This window comes from Chiroxiphia lanceolata, chromosome 5, assembly GCF_009829145.1.
Source record: "Chiroxiphia lanceolata isolate bChiLan1 chromosome 5, bChiLan1.pri, whole genome shotgun sequence".
Classification (NCBI taxonomy): Eukaryota; Metazoa; Chordata; class Aves; order Passeriformes; family Pipridae; genus Chiroxiphia; species Chiroxiphia lanceolata.
The window spans coordinates 25,585,631-25,599,168 of NC_045641.1; the positions used below are offsets into that span (position 1 = coordinate 25,585,631).

The 13,538-nt window shown below is 35.7% G+C and overlaps 1 protein-coding gene across 1 annotated transcript in view; it reads left to right on the forward strand.

Annotated features, from left to right (window-relative positions):
- TFEC (transcription factor EC) overlaps nucleotides 1-12,517 on the forward strand; it is an 86,705-nt gene extending 74,188 nt beyond the window's left edge. The window contains 2 exon segments of the mRNA XM_032689405.1: nucleotides 7,145-7,292; nucleotides 8,218-12,517. Of these exon segments, the coding sequence (XP_032545296.1) occupies nucleotides 7,145-7,292; nucleotides 8,218-8,598 (529 nt within the window). The 3' untranslated portion in view covers nucleotides 8,599-12,517.
- The last annotated feature ends 1,021 nt before the right edge of the window (nucleotides 12,518-13,538 follow it).

Consider the following 13,538-nt stretch of genomic DNA (forward strand, 5'->3'; position numbering starts at 1 on the left):
TTTCTCACGTCACTCGGGAAAGACTTAAGACCATGCACTACCATGATTGTGACTTGCATAAAATTGATTATACAGATTTTGTCTTTATCATTTGCATGTCAATACAGACCTGTGTGATACTTCAAATGAAAACATCTATTGATATTTCAGCCTTTTTTTTCCTTAGCACTAAGAAACTTTTGTTTCTATTAAGGATTTCTGCAACAATATAAAGCTGTGTGAGACTTACAAAAGTGCAAGATTGGCTTCACTTGGAGTGAAATCACCAGAGAGAAAGTTAACATACTGCATCCATTTTAGAGAATTCACCAACCTGGCTCCTTCTATAGCATTCACCTGAGATTAGATAAATGGGCATGCTTTTGTTATTAATATAGAATTAGGTATTACAGCTGAGTTCAAATAAAAAGGGCTTTAAGTACCTAAAAAAAGTTTGGGCTCTATTGCAAGCACAGACTGGTAGAAGCATTTTAATTTTGCTAATGCATCTTTCGGTATCAATGCTATTTGGGCAAATAATTGAAAGATTTCTCAGATAAACAGTGGATGGCACTGTTGGTTTGCAGCTATAAAGCAATAACAGAAGGCAGTTACACTGCAATTAGAGATGAGCATGAGGTACAAATTCCAGTTGCGATTTTTGGTTGCCTACAGAGGTGTTTCAGCTACATGTTTTGCTCTGGATGCAGGTTTAGTTTGTGAACTTAATCAAAACATTAATACCAAGAGCAATCACTTAGGCTGTTCTTAAAATGAATTATCTGGGCCTGCAGTTTTGCTCCAGCAAGTGGATGGTGGACTTTACCCACAGATTCTAGTGGTGTTGCCTGATGAAAAAGTCTCAGGTATAGATTCTAAGTCATTGCCTTATCTTGTTTTAATCTGCAAACCCATGACTAAGTTCAACAGTGTGACAGACCCAGAGTAGTTTATGTTTACAAAAGCACAAGGTAAACTTAAGTATCTCACATTCTGAAGACTACTGTCTTCAAAAGGCTGGTAATCAGTACTCCTTTTGAAAGTAAGCCTGTTTAAAAGTTTTCAAGTTGGTGTTAAGAAAAGAAAGGCATCAAAAAGTCCAGGGCTTTTGAAACACTACCTTGCAACATAACTTTACTATAGCTTGGTGCCAGGATAAACTAATCCAAAGTGTAAACACTTTTTTTCGTATTTGTATTTTTAGGTGGAAATATATAATTTGAGCATGTTGTTTTGTTGGCTCAATGTCCTTACCCTCTCTTTCAGTTCTTGCTTTTCCCTTCATAACGCATTACTGTGCCCCCAATCTCCCCCTCTTCTTGGAAAGCAAGAGATTTATCATGTCTTACAATACTTCATCTGTAGCATTTTATCACATATAGCATTTTCACTCTTATATTGATTTTAGAAAATTCTTCTTATAGTGGAAACTTAGCTGTAAAAGGAGAAGCCTAACTGATGCTTAGACTAATGACAGTGAGAAAAATCAGCCTTTGCATTGAAGAGCAAATATTGCTATAAGTAAGCCATTGTGGTTAGCATGCCTGTCCCAGATGGCTTGCTTCAAGAAGATTACATTCAGAGTCAGGAACAGAAAAGGACATTTTTTTATGCCATTTGGAAACCTTTTATGATTTATATTTCTTAGAAGTGCTGTGTGGGGTTTTTATTTCACTTTTGTTTTGTTAGTTATATAGTGAACTTGTTTGGCTCCTGTAGAGCTTCTGCAGGGACTTTCTTTTGACTGGCTTAAACCCCTATTCTTTTCACTTTTTCTTTTTTTTTTTTTTAATTTAACAATAAAAGTGTGGATTACATTGCTTAAATGAATGGGTATTTTAAGTTCACTTCATCAGCATTAGAAAATGGACATAAGTATGAGTTAAAAAGAACTTTGACTCTTTTGTTTAATCTTCAATGCTTAGATATCCAAGTGCTAGATGATTCAGAAATGCAAATCAGTTATACAGAATAATTCAAAAATAGACTTTTAAAAATGCCAGAAATAGTCATATTTTGTCGGAAAGCTCATAAAATACTCCTTTAATATACTCACTTTTCCATTTGTGTTCAGCCTTTCAGAATCCACCTTTTAGGTGGTTAACAGGACTTCACACTGTGACGGAGTCTGAAAGTGCCTACACAAGAATGGTTTTATGGTAGATGGACTTCAATTATCAGAAAGCCAAAGAAGAAAAAAACCCCTTCCTTCAAGAATTCTAGTCATTTTACAGACCTAGGATGTTAGTAGAACCACTGAGGATTTGGGCATAAGCAGTGGTTTGCTCTCACTCTCTCCTCTCTGCTCTCTGCATCTGCCTGAGCCTGACCTTCTCTCTGCTCTCTGGGTGCTCCAGCAGCCAGCACAGCCACATTTCTTGTGCAGGAAAAGCTTGTATATGCTCCTGCTATTACAAAGTGGAAACTTACTGCCTCTTTCAGAATACACTTTGCAATTGTGCAAGTCATCAAAACAAGTACAAAGTCCTTCAAAGTATTTCTTTGAGGAAGCACACGTTACCGTAAATTTCTCAAGAAACAGGGAAAGAAATGATCTGCAAACATGGTTTCAGTTTTGCAAATGTCTTTGTTATTAGTAACTGTCCTGTGCCTGGCAAACCCTGTGACTATCACACTCTCACAAATGCTGTTTTTGTTAATTAATTCTAATCTTAGATGATCAAATGTTCTGGTTCTTCCTGCAGGAGTTCAACTTCCTTAAATTAGTGAAACTCCTTTGACTTAACAAAGTTAGATTAATGGAAATGAGCTGAAGATCAATCTCTTGTCTAGGTTTTGTTTCTCCAAAATGGGAAACTCTCCTAGGTGAGAGTTACATGTTTTGCTCTGAGCATTTGAGTTCTCCAGAGAGATTCAGATCTTAAAGTTAGAAGGAGCCAGGATTCAGAGACAATAGAACTTGGGTTTTTACTTATTTTTTACTTTTCCATGCAAATCTTCTGAAGCGTGGTAGACATCTGTTAGTTAAACTCAAGAACACATGTAGCTTGCTAAAAATTTCAAATTATTGTACCACATGCACACAAAGAAAAAAAAATGAAATCTTCCTTTGCAGAGGCCATTGCTGATGACCAGACCTGCAAAACTTCTTACTGTTTTCAAATTACTTTATTCACATGTAGAATTTCCCATGTGTTTCAATATCTACAGAACGAAGTATTATACGCATTCAATAAAAATGAAGGCTAAGAAAAACAAAAGCAAAGCAAACAAAATAAGAACAAATAAACCAACACACAACCCCCCAAAAAATCCTCCCCTCAAAAAAAAAGAAAATCAAACAAGAAAGGAATTGATAGACAGTGAAAGAGTAAAATGAAAAAAATTCCTGCCATCTCCAAAACTCGGTAGATCTATATCTTACTTTGTAGATTCAAACCAGTTAAGAATGCAAGTACTTTTTCTGTTTTTATAAAGTGGTTTCCAGTTAAATGAGTAACAACTGCTAATGTTTGTTTAGATTTTAAAGGTTCTCAAATGGGTTTGTAGGCCTTTTCACTTCAATTTTTGTCTCTATTATATATAAGCACAATATATAAATCTCTAAAAACAAACCCCATAATTTCCTAGTGCCCCTTTTATAATTTTTCAGATAGCTTTCTTCATTTGCACCCAATTTAGAAAGCATTGTTTTCAGAGAAATAACAGAAACCTAATAACCGATCACAGAATTCCTGAATTCTTCTTATGCACTTTTTGTACTTTGAGATAATCCCTTTTCAAAGGCTAGGTTGTTTTTATTTCCCATCATAGATGAATCTGCTTGCCTACCTGCTGCATGCATTGTAGGCTATTGCTAAACAGGAACCTCACCTGTACTATTGCCCTATTTACCTTCATCCCCACCAGTTATGTTGCTACTCTTCCAGCACTGCACATCTGCGTAGAGCCTCTGTTTCTCCACAGCACTGTCCTGTGACTGCTGTGTGGTGCTCTGGGCTAGAATGGATGAGGAATACCTGCAATGCAGAATTAGCACAGACAACTTCAATATTTTCTTTATATCCTGGTATAGAGAGACACAAAGGGAAATTCACATTGGCTACTAAGGTCACCAGCTGATCCATTGCCATGTTGCCTTCAGACATTGGGAGATTTCACTTCAATACTTTTCATTTAATAAGACATCAACCAGTATGTGTATATATGAGAAGAGATGTAGAAGACATATGGGATACATGCGTACACACAGACACGCACACACACACACACACACACATACACAGGTTAAATAACAGTCTCTTAAATGATAATAATAACTACTGCAATTTCAGTAATAATAACTACTGTGACAATTCTGATTCTCAGATCTGTAAATATTACCACGAGAGATATCTATCCATATGTATCTCATGCAGAAGCTGACCAGATCCATCTGTCTGGCGGTTTGAATCTAGGAACTGGTCTTCCAGTGAAAATTTATTTCATCCTGTGACAAAAAATGTCATTGCCATAGAAATAAAACCCTCAAATTATCAAGGTAATATGAACTAAAAGTAAGCAATATCATAAAGGTTGCAAATTATGTGTAACATGAATGATTGCAGATTGCATTTCTCCATAGTATATACTCCAGGCATTCTTACTCCTCTAGTGCTTTTCAAAGTTGCCATGAGCTGGTGATGGCAGTCAAACATTTGTCCAGAAAATATGCATTATTATGCATACTAAAAACTTCCTTAACATTTACAGTTTGAATGTAAACCACATGTGAGAAGAAAGTCCTCTGCTAGGAGGGAGCCCATGGGATGCTGACAGGGAAATGTTCTGTCCTCCCACCTGGGCAAGAAATTCAGGGAGAAGAAGGAAGGGGCAGAGGAACTGCCAAGATATGACTCAGCTGTCATGAGGGAGACATGTTCTGTTCTTGGCTCCCAGTCCCCTCTCTGTTCTAGTGGTTTTGACCATGGAATGTCTAAATAAGAATACACACCCACTTCAGTGAGCAGCTTCTGATGTTTTGGCTTTGCAGACAGCAGGATCTGAGACAATAATTATTTTCTCTCTGACCTCCTCACCTTCTAATCCCAAAAAGCTGTGCATTCCTGGCACACATCACTGAGGTGAGGGGAGGTCCTATATGCTGAAGCCCCACACTTTGTGTGCTTCCCAGAGAGAACAGACATGAGTTTGAGTACTCTTGGATCAAAAAATGTTTCTCCCAAATCTCTAGCAAATTGTCTGAATTTTATGATATAGTTAAACTTGTAACGCTTTATCACAAATAATTTTGTGTATTCTTGTGAGTGCCTTAAAGCTATCAGCTCTGTAAGGTTTTATGCCTAGTAAAGTGTATCAGGAAAGGCTGAGTGGCCTGGATCCCTAAATCCTGTACTTGCCTGGCTTTTGCCCTATGTATTCAGTAGAAAAACAACTGCATTGGCAGAAGTCTATTGGGGTAAGGGTGCAAGGTTCCTTAGGCACTTACTCTGAGAAGCTGAATACAAAACATCTGCAATAATTTTATTCACCATAGGTGAACACAAGAGTAGGGGCAAATCTCATTAACTGAAAAAAACAAGGACAATAGAAAAAACCCCCAAAAAATAAGCTATTAGAGAATGTCTGAAAGAGTGCCATGAGAATTGGGAAGGGACTGGAGAGGAAGCCTTATGAGGGGCGGCTGAAGTCACTTGGTTTGTTCAGCCTCAAGAAGAGGAGACTGAATGGAGACCTCATTGTAGTCTACAACTTCCTCGTGAGGGGAAGCGGAGGGGCAGGTACCAATCTCCTCACTCTGTTGGCCAGTGACAGGACCAAAAGAAACAACATGAAGCTGAGTCAGGAGACGTTTAGGTTGGGTGTCAGGAAAAGGTTTTTCACCCAGAGGGTGGTTGAGCACCCAGGGATGTGGTCACAGCACCAAGCCTGTCTGAGTTCAAGAAGCATTTGGACAATGCTCTCAGGCACATGGTGTGATTCTTGAGGTGTCTTGTGCAGGGCCAGGAGTTGGACTAGATGGTCCTGATGGATCCCTTCCAACTCAGCATATTCTATGATTCTATGATTTTATGAATAAGGGAAAGTGATGATAGACTGGAGTATAATTTATATTTCTTTTTGACTCTATAAATGCCAACGAGTAAATATATGGTATTACAGATTTTAAAAAAATACATGTGTCAGATTCTTAGTTGCAAAAATAACTTTTCCTTCTCAGGGTGGTGTTATAGGGCCAGAACCTTGGCCAACCTTCTGCTCAGCCTAAGCGGTCTTGCAGTGAAGTGGATAGTTTGGATAAGCCCTTATATCTATGTATTTAATGCAGCAGACAAATTCTGGATCTTAAAATATTGAAATGTATTAGAAATTAAACATTTTCCACAAATTTCATTCCTGTTCCAAGGCCTCCAAGACCTGAGTTAAAGGAATGCATGAAAAGTTGATAAATGCATACATGAAAATCCTTGAACAGATGCGTTTAAACAAGTGTTTTATTGCTGTAAGGCTGCTTGTAAGCTGGAAGTTAAACCATTATTTCCTGAATGATGGGCAGATTTAATCTAATTTTTTTGCAAGGCTTTTATTTTGAGTTAGGGTCTGCATGTAGCTGCGTATTTTATATTGTTTCAAGATTTTTGAACATGATTTGTGTCATTCCCTAGTCATTATTGTTAAAGAAGTGTGATTTTTCTGGTCTGTCATCGATGAGGAGTGGCATTCAGCACAGATAATATTTTTCTCTACAAGCATAAAAGCAACCTCATTAGTAAGTCAGGTAAAAGGAGTAGTATATTCAAAATGATCTTTAAAAATTTAGGTTTAAGTCCTCAGTAATGTATATTTCCTAGTTCATTAATGCAGAAATACTGCACATAGATTTTAATCTTAGAGTTAATAATAAAAGCAATTTTCACTAAAAATATAAAAACTGTAATGGTAGAATCATGATATTGCATTTAGCTCTCCCACAAAAAGTCACTTTATTACTTTCTTTTGACACTTATTTTCATTCTGGGATTAATTTTACTATATAAGGGCTTCTTAACTATTCTATTAAAATTTCCATTCAGAAGCAATAATATCTAAGAGTGAATAATAGTCATGTAAATCATTATTTCATATTAATGTAAAAGATTTTGTAAGTTCTTATGAATTCTGCTGACATGTACAATTGTGAAAAGGTTATCTCTACATTCTACAGTGATATGCGCTGGAACAAAGGGACTATTTTAAAAGCATCAGTGGAGTACATCAAGTGGCTACAAAAAGAACAACAGAGAGCCAGAGAATTAGAACATAGGCAAAAGAAATTAGAGCATGCTAACAGAAGACTCCTACTCCGAATTCAGGTTTGTATAAGTGTTGCCATGAACTACAAAGCTTTCTTAGTACTTATCCCTCATCAAATTTTATTAATGTATGTAATTTTTCCCCAAATGACATTTATTAAAAATGAATTGGCTTTCCTATTTACTTTTGTGTATATTGGAGAGGGGGTATTATTTAGATTTCTAGGAAATTTCTTTGATAATTATACCTTACATAAAGGAATTCATGGAAAGTTAATAAAGTATTTGTACAAACAGTTTCATTATGTACATGTTAGAGTCAGAGAAAGACAAAAAAGATAAGGAAAAAATACGTCCCTGCAGCCAAAAATCAATACTGGACACAAAATTCCCTTCAGTATTTTCATTTTCCCTTTGTAGCCATTTCACACATTACACTTCCTTGGTTATAGTGTGCTATGTTATATCTACTTTTGACATGAAGAGATAGAATACAGCCCTTCACAGCTTGAAAGGCAAGATTCTAATATAGACACACACGTATGAAAATGGGATGAATGGATAGGTAGACAGATAGATAGACATAAAATCGATCAACTTACATACGTTGATTTACTTATATAACTGTATATCATAAGCATCACCAAGTAAAGACTCTTCTGTTTCGCTGGATAGCAGTGGATAACAAATTTTCAAGTTGCAACATTTTCCTATCATTTTCCTTGGATTCAGTATGCAGTGGGTGTAGAGGCTGTCCTATCTCTTATGTTCCTGTAGGATAGTTGCTTAAAGACAGAGGGGGAGATGGAAACACTTGAGTGGCAAATTTTCATAGACTAAGAATTTAATATTTTAAAATGTAGTCTCACAACTGGATAAAAGGTATAATTAATTTGCATGCATGATTCCTGTACTTACTGCAATAGTTCTGAAGAAACTCTGTCTTTTAAAGTTGTTGTCTAATCATTTTCATTTGAAATGTTAGGAACTGGAGATCCAGGCACGTGCACACGGCCTCCCAGTCATGTCTTCACTCACTGCTGTCGATTTAGCCGCACAGGTCATCAAGCAACAGTCTTATCCAGAGGAGAACTCTGTAGACTACTCTCAACAAATGCCTCTGGCACACGGACAAAATTCTGATGTTTGTGATGGATCTACAGCCTTTTCTGATCCACTTTCACACTTCACGGATTTGTCCTTCAGTGCAGCTTTAAAAGAAGAACAACGTCTAGAGGAAATTTTATTGGATGACACAGTGTCGCCATTTGGAACAGATCCACTCTTGTCCTCCACATCCCCAGCTGCATCAAAAGAGAGCAGCAGGAGAAGCAGCTTTAGCACAGATGATGGAGATGATTTATAAAAACAGAAGTGGTCTCATATTTCTCTAAACCACTTGCTAAAAGACTGCGTTGAATGTAAGCATGTTGTTTGTTCTTACTTTAAATACTTATAAGGAGAGACACTGTGAGGATGTTACTACATGACAAAGGTTTAAATCAGCCCTTACTTCACAGGAAAATGAGATGGACATGAATTCACGTCACTTTGGCCCAAATTTACCTTCTGTTCACAGCTGACGTTTGCACAAATCTTTCTTCACTGGGAATATTTCTACTATCATTTCATGACTTACAGTACTACAAAAGTGGTTACCGCAAAAGGAATACCCATGTTACAAAACTGTATTCAAACTCTTTTCGATCTACTTACACCTTTTCTGCTAAAAATATGAGTTTTATTAATTTGCTAATTTCTTTCTTTTATACAACTAAAAATTCTATGAAATGTAAAGCAACAGAGAACTATTTAAGCTGGGAACTGCAGAGATGTTACAGATATTAAAATTTAAAAATAAGGGAGGTAATGCTTTCACACACATAAAGTAAGCATGCAGATTAAACTGTGTAGGCTTCTCTTTAAAAGGAGAAAATCCATTAAGCTTTCCATGGAACGCCATTAGTTGGGGGTTTTTTTATTTCATTTGTAGAAAAAGAACACTCTTTTAATATATATTTTAATGACATAGAAGAAAAATGAAAGCTAACATAATGACGGAGACTCGAACTGAGACAGAAAAAGATATGGCATTGCAGCAGAAAGGCTGTATGGATGTACAAGACAGCACAGACACTCCATGTTACAATTAGCACAATTTAAAACTACTGGTAATAGTGCTATGTCAGCTGCTTATTTCAAGAATATTCAAACTGTGTCCTTTTTTATGTAGAAGAGATTGGAATTCAGAGATATAATCCTGTGCTTTTGGATGATGCTTTCAATTCCTTTGGCAGCGCAGTGAGGTTTTTCCAAAGAGACTCTATCCATATGCCTTTGATCCATTTGGACTCGGAGGTAAATTACAAGATTCCCATTCCATACACTTGAAACAAAGATAATGTAATTTAAATTTGGCTTTAGATTCAGAAAAGCTGAAAAGGAAGACTTTTCAAACTAAAGGGGATATTCAGAAACACTGATGTGATGCACTGCCTCTCATAACTAGCTTGCTAGGAGGGGGCATTCAGAAAATCTGTTCTGATGACTCAGTAAAGACTTGTCAGTTAGAGGGCAGGTAGAAGTCATATCACTTCTATACACAGTGAAATTCTGGAGAGTGATGTACATTCCTGGAGGACATTAAGTGTAATCATTCTAATTGTAATATTAATAAATGGGAAAAATAAACTGGCACAGGTCTTCAAAGCTCTTCCTCAACCAAAGCCAAACGATCACATCAGGGAATTCTCTAATGATTCAAAATATGTTTCAAAAGTGTGTATTAATTTTGCCACCACTGAACCTACCTCACAGCCCAGAAATGTCACAGGTTTGGAAACATTAAGAAAAGATTAAAGTGGATGGCTGCTTGTATTAACATTTTAAATGTCTCTAAACTTATTAACAAAAACCAGAGCAATTGTTTCTTACTGTTCTGTTATGGGTATCTGGGTCCTCCTCACAGTCCTTGTGAGGTTTGTGTTCCTCCCATGTCATAGCACGTTCCTGACCAACACAGTTAGTGTCACGATAGTTTCATAATTGTAAATTTAGCAGCTGGATAATAAATGACATCCAGATGGTTATGAAAGATGATGGAGTGTCCTATTTCAGAAGAATATTTATAATTTTAGGAAACTCAAGGTTTTCTATGAGCCTGTGCAAGCTACGTGGATATAAGCTGGTTTGTAAGCACAGATCTGATCATTAGAAGAGGTTATGATATGCTCCCACTTCATGGTTAAAAATAATAACAACAGGATTCTTGCAAGTTTTTTTGGTTTTTGTTTGGGGGTTTTGTGTTTGTTTGTTTGTTTTTTGGTTTTGTAGTATGTAGGAAAGGACTGCAAAAGACAGATGAGTATTACCCAAAGATAATTGGATATAGGACTGAACACCATCTTAATTGGAGTGCTTCTATAAATTGGATTAATTAAAAGAGGAAGCTTTTTGTCATAGTTTTCCCAAAGACTAGCTAATATTGACATCTGAATACAAAACATGATGAATTAAAAGTAACATTTAGGAGCATATTGTGTCTGGTATAGTATGAGTATTTCCATTTAATCTGAGTATTGTCCATATTCAGGAAGGGATATTTGGTTGATATCAAATGCCATTTGTCCTTGTACTGCAGTTTCTACTACATTAGTTTTAAATACACCAGTGTGGATTGCTCATAATGGAGAAAAAGAAATTAAATATGAATGTATTACATGATTTTCCCATTGAACTTTTACATGTGAGTTAGACCATACTTCTGAACTATATTGACTTTAAATAACTCCTGAATTTCATCACTTTTATAAACACTGTTCTAAAAAAACATTATAGTGCACCCATTAAATTTTTTAAAGTTGATTTTCATTCTTCTGACAATTGCTTCAGTTTAAAGCACCAGAATTTTTCTCTCTCTTCTTGCATGAGAAAGTTGACAAAAGATAGTGAATGCTCTTTTTGCAATATACTGTATTTCATCTATCCTCAAACATATTCAAGCTGTCTTCCTCCACACAAAACCCCCAGCCTCCTTGCTTAAAACACGAAATGCATCAATACCTGCAGGTGTTTATTATGGCAATGGTGTTTCACCAACATTGCATTTTTTCTAGTAGAAAGTCATCATAATTTTTGTGTTAGCTAATGGCTATGGACTGGCTTACAGCTTCACTTTTGAAATTAAGTGGTGGTACAGGGTGCAAAACTAATCTAGGACATTCTGGGGATTAATAGGTGCCACTGAAGGTATTTAGGAGATGTGTGTGCTGGCAGCCACATTCCAGACTTTTTAGAGTAAGCCCTCCCTCTCCCATCCCAGGTTTGGTGATGCTACTGAGAGGACTGCTATGGCAGAGCTGAGTACATTCCTAATAGCTTCCACAGAGGAAAGGGATTTCATGACTACTGGGACAAATCTTGACATTCTTGATCAGGCAAAATTTCTTTGCTGTCCATGCAAGTATTATTGGGCTGAAACATGGTGCAAGTGAAATACACTCTTTGGCTATTTCCTACAGAGATCTATTCAGTGAAGTCTTGTGAAAGACATGCATAATGTCTGTGGCTCTGGGACCAGAAAAGAATTTAAAGTCTTACAGAGCTTGACCTCCAGCTGGGCAGGGGGTAGGAAAACTGGATATTTTTGTCAAGATGTATTAAACGAGAAGTTCTTGCTTTTGTTTTCAGTAGCAGCTATTCAAAGCTGGTGAACGTGTTCCTACAAAATACACAAAACAACAGACTAATAATTACAAAAAAGGAAAGGGACTCACAATATTAACATCTTGTTTAATTCATGAGATGCATATAGAGATATACTAAGAACAGAACACTAAACTATTTCATTGTGCATAGTGTGGATTCTGTGAAAAGCTACAGTAAGTGCAAACAGTTTTAACAAACAGGAACACAGTTGCTCTATATAGTAAAATAACTATAGTTCCTTCACTTAATCTTAATATGACCATTGCTATTATAATACCTTTTGAATTTAATAGGATTGTATATATGAATGGAGGATGTAAAATTATTGTAATTTAAAATTATGTTGTCTCTTATATAAGTAAAAGCATTTACATTAGTATTATGAGACTGTAGAATATTTTTATAATAGTTGCCATTTTTCATTGTTAACCATACAGTATCTTGTTTTCCAAGTCATTGTATGCAGACAGAATGTACTTTATTACACACTGTACATGCAATCTTTTTACAGTTACGTTTTATATTTGCTGGTATTTTATGTTTATTATATGAATATAATTAAAGGACTGAAATTAAAACATCTCTTTATATGCCCCTTATGAAACTTCACTGTCCAGACCCTCAAAAAATGCTGTCACAAGACATTATAGTAACATCCACTAAGAACATCTAAGATACCTAACAGACAAAACACAACTGTTAAAAATTTAGACCATTATGATAGATCATGATCCAGTAGCATCCCATTAATAAAAATAATTGATACATTCTTTAATATAGTCTCCTGCCATCTGCTTATTCCTGCTGCTAAGGCTTTGATTTATGGAAAGTGTTTTCAGAATGTTGCAAAATTGCTAGCAGGCATGATGATATCAGTTAAATCACTAAGAAGCTCTACAAAAACCTTTTAATGTACTAGATGTTCCCCAGACAATCTAGAATAAACAGAATATTGTATTTTAAGATATAAAACATTTTTAAAGCTGATAATTAGGTAGCATTTGGCACTTAAAGATACTTTTACTTAATGAAGTAAGGATTCGGATTTCATTTTGAATTCCTAATATCAAGAGTGGTGTTTTCTTTGGAAGATATTTGGTGCTTTCTGTGCATGAAAAGTTGTAAAGTTTGTTGAGTAGTACTATGCATTTAATCTATAGTTTTGTAGTAGTTCATTGTTTCTTATAAAATAGTGCTCATTATTTGTATACATCACATAAACATTTTATTTGTAATAAAGATTTTTCCAGGCTCTTTATTTTGACAAATCATTAAGACACATGCATCAGTACTAAAATTGAATATTATTTTATATATTATTTAAAGTTCAGTGATTAGCTATGTAAAGAAGCTTTGCTCTTTTGCATATTTTTTATGAATTTAGGATTTGACCATAAAAGATACTCAGTTCCTTTGTGATGGACTGAGAGCTCTCCATTTCCTTTGTAGAAAGGCAGTGCTCAGCCTGTTGCAGACTCAGACACTTAATGATTAAATAAACAGCATCAGGAAATAAAATCAGAAGTTATTTCAGAGATTAGAAAAGCCTTTTTGATACACTGCTTGATTAAAAGTAGTGATGTTTGCAATTGACAGACA